The sequence below is a fragment of the Physella acuta genome, unplaced genomic scaffold, assembly GCF_028476545.2.
Source record: "Physella acuta isolate Inbredline_101_S28 unplaced genomic scaffold, ASM2847654v3 ptg000019l, whole genome shotgun sequence".
Classification (NCBI taxonomy): Eukaryota; Metazoa; Mollusca; class Gastropoda; family Physidae; genus Physella; species Physella acuta.
Genome location: NW_026731539.1, coordinates 137,865 through 145,000, shown reverse-complemented (window position 1 = coordinate 145,000; position 7,136 = coordinate 137,865). Strand labels below are relative to the sequence as shown.

General features: G+C 36.4%; 1 protein-coding gene across 1 annotated transcript in view; it reads left to right on the top strand.

Moving 5' to 3' along the window:
• Positions 1–3,607, top strand: part of LOC131939543 (adipocyte plasma membrane-associated protein-like) — a 14,294-nt gene extending 10,687 nt beyond the window's left edge. Inside the window, exons 9-12 of the mRNA XM_059297924.1 lie at positions 287–479; positions 1,175–1,277; positions 1,981–2,111; positions 3,325–3,607. Of these exons, the coding sequence (XP_059153907.1) occupies positions 287–479; positions 1,175–1,277; positions 1,981–2,111; positions 3,325–3,432 (535 nt within the window). The 3' untranslated portion in view covers positions 3,433–3,607. The remainder of the gene's footprint in view (positions 1–286; positions 480–1,174; positions 1,278–1,980; positions 2,112–3,324) is intronic.
• The last annotated feature ends 3,529 nt before the right edge of the window (positions 3,608–7,136 follow it).

Genomic DNA, 7,136 nt, shown 5'->3' with positions numbered 1-7,136 from the left:
TAACGGCGATTGAGTTGTTTGGGTGTGTGTGTGGGGGGGGGGGGGCGTTAGGGCGTCGTGTCAAAGGAGTATAAGTGGTTATTGATGTTAATTCAGCAACGTGATTGGTCATAGGCGTGCGTCCTTGCAGTGTGTCTACGTAGGCATTTCATAACCGTAATTCAATGATGTTGTGAATATTTTAGGGTTAGCCTCCAATGATGTTATGATGTTGTGAATATTTTAGAGTTAGCCTCCAACGCCCCACCTATCTTCCAATGATGTTTTGTTGTTGTGAATATTTTAGAGTTAGCCTCCAGCGTCCCACCTGGCTACAGATCACGACCTTCTCCTACAACCTACCTGGCCTGCCAGACAACATCCGGGCCAGTGACAGGGGCACCTTCTGGGTGGGGATGAGCTACCCCCGGCACACACGGTCCCAGAACCCCATGGACCAGTACTCGTCTAATCCCGTGTACAGGCGAATGGGAGCCGCGGTAGGTCAAGTTGTTGTCTTATGTAATTCTGTTTGGGATCATCGGTAGGTCAATTTGTTGTCTTATGTATGTTATGTATGGAAGCCTCGGTAGGGCAATTTGTTGTCTTAGTTATGTTTGGTAGCCTCGGTAGGTCAATTTGTTGTCTTAGTTCTGTTTGGGCTCCTCGGTAGGTCAATTTGTTGTCTTAGTTCTCTATGGTCGCTTCGGTAGGTAAATTTTTTGTTTTATGTAATTCTATTAAATGTTTAGCCGTTAACTAAAAAAAAGAAACGCAATCTTTTAAATTTTGAAATACGGTTTTCAATAGAGTTCTGAAATACCTGTTTAATTGTTTTTTAAACACCTGTCCTCAAATACCTGTATGCTGATGTCCTAAAATACATTACCTGTATGTAAATATCCTAAAGTATATGTATTAGGATTTCCTAAAATACCTGTATGCTATTGACCTAAGCCCCATGTATATAAATGTTCTAATATGCCTGTTGTAAATGTCCAAAATATAGCTATGTAAATGTCCTAAAATACCTAACGTGAATGTCCTTTAACACCTATTGTAAATGTCCTAAAATATAGCCCTGTAAATGTCCTAAAAATTGTTGTAAATGTCCAAAAATATAGCTATGTAAATGTCCTAAAATAACTGTTGTAAATGTCCTAAAATACATGTAAATGTCCTATCCCCACCCCAGAGAATGAGCTACACGCAGCTACTGGCAATGTTCAGCAAATGGGGGATGGCTGTGGAAATCAACGCTTTTGGTGCCATCATCAAAACCTTGCAGGACCCAACAGGTCAGTCAGCTACTGTTACGTGATACTCGTCAAATGTGGAAGATTGAAGAGGTCAGTTGCTGCTGATCAAGTTGGGAGAAAAAATAAAATGTCCTGTCAAGTCTTGTAGAGTGTTATCCTACAGTAGCCTTGTAAATAGACACGAATGACACCAAAATAGTGCTTTGCATAAAATACAGAGTATATATATTTTACATAGTTTAAACATATTTTACATATGTTTTAATCACCGTTAGATCAGTGGCATAGAACAGGATTTTTGCTACGGGTGGGGTATAAAAGCTGAAAATAGAGCTTTTATATTTATTTATTTTTAAAATTTTTAAAAACTGAAACAAGCACATTGTCGGTAAAAAAAAAACTAATCTATACAGATACCTGCAATTAGTTATCAGTAAAAAAAAAAGAACCAGCTATTTTAAATATAATATATTCAGTTGACATCGTGTTTTTAATTTTTAACTGTTATTTTTTACAATCTACATTTGTATTAAAAATCAAAATCTTGTGTAATAATTAACCATGAATTTTAATTAATTCAAAACGGATTCGTGTTTAAAAATGGTATTAGTTTTAAAAATAAATATTTTGGTTTTTAAAACGCCTTTCCCTTACATATAATTTGATTGAGTTGATCGAAAGTTAAAGAAAATTTCAGTCATATGGTGTATGGCGCTTGTGTTAAATTAAATGGTGGTTTCAGGTACGACGATGTCGATGGTGAGTGAGGTGGCTGAGTTTGGTGGTGTGTTGAACATTGGGTCACCTGAGATCAGCTACATGGCCAGGATCGTCAACCCACAGAGAGGGGCTAAGGTGGACAGTCTCATCGCGGTAGGTGTTTAGTTGTGTTGGGTTGTACAGGTGTGGAGGGTTGTTGGGTTGTACAGGTGTGTAGGGTTGTTGGGTTGTACAGGTGTAGAGGGTTGTTGGGTTGTAAAGGTGTCTAGGGTTGTTGGGTTGTACAGATGTAGAGGGTTGTTGGGTTGTACAAGTGTAGAGGGTTGTTGGGTTGTACAGGTGTAGAGGGTTGCTAGGTTGTACAGGTGTAGAGGGTTGTTGGGTTGAACAGGTGTAGAGGGTTGTTGGGTTGTACAGATGTAGAGGATTGTTGGGTTGTACAGGTGTAGAGGGTTGTTGGGTTGTACAGGTGTGTAGGGTTGTTGGGTTGTACAGGTGTGTAGGGTTGTTGGGTTGTACAGATGTAGAGGGTTGTTGGGTTGTACAGGTGTAGAGGGTTGTTGGGTTGAACAGGTGTAGAGGGTTGTTGGGTTGAACAGGTGTAGAGGATTGTTGGGTTGTACAGGTGTAGAGGATTGTTGGGTTGTACAGGTGGGTAGGGTTGTTGGGTTGTAAAGGTATATAGGGTTGTTGGGTTGTACATTTGTGTAGGGTTGTTGGATTGTACAGATTAGTTGGATTGTTAGGTTGCACAGTTATAAAGAGTTGTTGGGTTGTAGAGTTGTATAAGGTTGTAAGGTGTACAGGTGTATAGTGTGTTGGATTGTACAGACGTGTAGGGTTGTTGGGTTGTACAGGCTATATGGCTGTTGGAATATACAAGCTATAGTGCTGTTGGGGTTTTAGAGATGTATAGGGTTGTCTCGTTGTTTATGCTTATAGGGTTGTTAGGACATACGAATGTGTATAGTTTTGTGTTGTACAGGTGTATAGGGTTGTACATGTGTTTAGTGTAAGGTTGTTCGATTGCACCAGTGTATAGGGTTGTCGGGTTGTACAGGTGTATAGGATTTTTGGGTTGTACAGGATTAGATTTATTTAACAGACTCTCTTTAATATAGTGGAGCATTTTCCCCACACCCTATCCAAACATCAGTTACACCAAGAGTTAAGACAACTATGAATTGGAATGGTTGCTAGTCTATATCAACTATGTGAATTTTTAGTTTCAAGATGTTGACTTGCATTATTTTACAACTCTCTTTCTACTGTTCACTAGTCTTAATCATACATGTATGTAGTAGTTAATATTTTAAACTGCTGTAGCAGTACATTCCCCGTCATGTCCACTTATTTTATTCCCCAGATTGCCAGAAGTCGATGCCAGTTAGAGGACGCCAAAGTCGAGGAAACCAGGAAAGCTTTTGAAGCTCAGCTAGCAAAGAAAACATCGCCACCACCTAAACGGCCGTGATTAGACATTTAAGATTGTTTTAGTGCACAGTAGGGTAGGGGTTGGCGGGGGTAAAGTTTGGACTAGAAGTAAGAGATAAATACAGGAGTGCAAATATCAATATTTACTTACGTTGAAAGTATTTTAACTTTTGTAGCGATCGTTTGACTCGATGTGTATACAATAAAAATTACAGTATATTACACGTTTTTACAAGCTTAAAATAATGTTTTTTTAACATTGATTTACCGATAGTGTGCTGTTTGATACATTAAAGTTGTAAGCCAAGCATTTTCATATTTTATTATAATATAGGAAGTGGTTGCACAAAGGAGTGTGTCGCCACTAAGGTAAAAACACCAGATAACAAAAACAGTAAATAAGAAAGTCATGTGACCGAAGATATCTACTTTAGATCTAAAACCTTTGTCTTAGACCCAAAATGTAGGTCTGTCTGTTTTAGGTCTACTTTTCTAGTCCTATCTGATATTTTAGGTCATTAAACTATTTTATTTCTTTCTGATGTTTTAGGTCATTAAACTATTCTAGATCTATCTGATGGTTTAGGTCATTAAACTATTCTAGATCTATCTGATGGTTTAGGTCATTAAACTATTCTAGTTCTTTCTGATGGTTTAGGTCATTAAACTCTATTAACTTAAACTGGTGTTTTAGCTCCAACAGCTGTTCTATCTCAATATAATGTTCTAGCTGAGTACTATGGGGTCGTCCATAAATGACGTCACACTCGTAGGGGGAGGGGGTCCGTAAATTTGTGACGTTGTGTGATGAGGGGGAGGGGGGTTCAGATGGTGCGACGTCACACTTTTGCATTATAAAAAAATCCATGTTAGAAAGATAATTTTAGACGTTATTTCGCGTTTTAGAAAACTGAATAAATTGTAATAGGAATTGATTAAAATACTCCATATCGGCAGAAAAATTCAATTGCAATTTTGAGGGGGGTTGTAGGCTGAGGTGTGACGTCATTTTAGGGGTGGGGGTCTGGCTTTTTGTGACGAGGACTGACTGAGGGGAGGGGGGAGGTAAAAACCGTCAAAAAAGCGTGACGTCATTTATGGATGACCCCCTATGTTCTAGTTTTGCTTCCCTGATTTCTAAAACGTGTAGATACCTGCCTGTTTGTCGAGATTTATGAAAAACAAAACAACACATTTTAAACTTCCAGACACTTTGAATAAGCGATTCGTGATTGTAAAGCTGTTAATGACCTATCCAAAAACGGTGTTAAATGTTTAACAATTCGACACCATGAATGTCAAGGTTAAATGCAAGTGGTGCCTTATCAAAAATCAGTTGTTGACCGCGTGAACTTTGACCCCAGTCTCTTCCGTTCTCTTTTAAATTTTATCCATGTGACAGACAACCCTGTTTTTGTAAGGATGTAACAACTAAGCTATTACAGAACACCAGAGTTTCTTCCAGGCATCTCTTCGGGGTTCGCCCCCCCCCCCCCCGAAATTTTTTTACCGCCCCCCGAACGGAATGAAATTTATATAATTTATATAGAAAATATATACTTTTAATAGTTTCCGCCCCCCGAAGAAAGTTTACCGCCCCCCGAAAATTTCAAGTGCCCCCCCCCCCCCGGAGAAAAAAGTCTGGAAGAAACACTATTTTATTAGCAATATTTATATTTTTATCCTTGAAAGTTAGGTATAAATATGTTTAAGTTAATGAAAAGTTCAAAGAAAAAAATGTTTTTATTAAGTTCGCTATCGTTGCAAAGATAAAAATAATTCTTGCACAAATTAAAAAAATATTTATGGAGAAAAAAAGGTTTCTTGTTTTTGTTTGTTATATAAACTCGAATAATCCCCTCTCATTCCCTCTCACACACACAATCTCTACTCTAACTGAATTAGAATTAAAACCGGAGTAGAAATTTTTTTTAACGCGTTTACTAAATTATGTAGGCCCATAAGGTATTGGGACAAAAAAAAAAGAAATTACACGTTACACTGAAATTTTATTTGCTGAATTTATATTCCACTTTAAGGTCTATCTTAAAGATTCATTTTTTTTTAAGTTAGCGATCCATTGGCAGTTGAAGTGGAGTTCATATATTGATCTCAACAAATGTAGGAATGGTGTAGTCAGCACTATACTCAGCCAATCTTAATCTCCCCAACGTTAGTAAGGTATGCATAAGGGCTGGGTACTCCTACAGTCACAAGTCCTAACAGATATCAGAATTCTAAACCTTCGGGCTAGCAGCCAATAGCCCTACAATTCGACCATTCCGTCCCACAAGGTCTATCTTAAGCGATTGTTATTGCATGATTTCTTTGCTGCAAACTATCTTGGCAATGTTAAAACGATTATCTTTAAGAATGTGTTCAATTTAAATAACCTTATCTGCCATGGCATGGGGTGATGTGGCCGAGGGACAGAGCACTCGATTGCTAACTTTAATAGTTCACCCACCTCTGATTCTTGCATCTAGCGGGAAGGTAATATGCCAAGAGGGAACAAATAAGTTCTGAACAGAGCGTTGTCTCGTGTAGTGAATCAAATGAGTAGCGAGTCTCAACTTGTTGCTGTTATCAAAATCCTCCCCACCAATAGTTTACACCGCTTATATGCCCGAATTCGACCTTGGGATAAAAGTACATAAACAATAAACAATCCGGGGTTAACTCAGCTCACAATCGCACTTTCTCCCATGTTCTAGAATCTAGACTAGTCTAACGTAACCTCTAAATAACCCGTACACAGGTTAAAGGTTAGAAATACATATACGCATATATATATATATATATATATATATATATATATATATATAATTATAAATATATATATATATATACATATATATATATATATATATACATATATATATGTATATATATATATGTATATATATATATATATATATATATATATATATATATATATATATATATATATATATATATATATATATATATATATATATATATATATATATATATATCAACTTATTTATATTATTTTAAAATGTATATCAGTAATACTGTATATAGTGCATGAATGTATAGAAATAGGTGTTTTGTATGTATGAACATTAGTGTGAGTTCTAACTTTGGTATCAAGTCTACATCTTTAAACACACCATTTGAAAATGTGACCAGAAAATGTGACACTAGTGTAACAACTGGCGGAGCTGTCCAAATCCGTGTTAAAGGACAGGTGAGCTTTAGATAACACTTATAGGACTTTTGTCATACTTAGGTCTAATACTAATTGTTCTGATCACTAATAGTATGCTAATGGTATAAAAAAATAACTATACAATTTTATGGAGAGTCTAAATCTTAGTCTCGAAACACATCTTCAACGCCAGTGTGTTACAAACATCTAGCCTTCAACCTAGACCTCTTACTAAATTCGAATGAAAATAAAGTTGTATTTGAGTTTTACATATAAGTTCCCTAACACAAAGTGCTTTTATATAGTATAATATGAGACAAGTGCTTTATTCTTTGTCGGATAATAAAATAACAAATGAACTGAAACTTACTAGTGTGATCTGTGAATCGTATCGTACAGCCAAGCAATATTAAAGATGGCAGCTATAAAATATTTATACGCTTGGTACATGCAGAATACACAGTTTTATTCTTATTCTTTTAAAATTTACTTTGTCAATTTTTTTTTATATTCCAATATTCCCATCTAAAAGGAATATCTAATTTAATAGAATCGATGCAATCAATACCAAG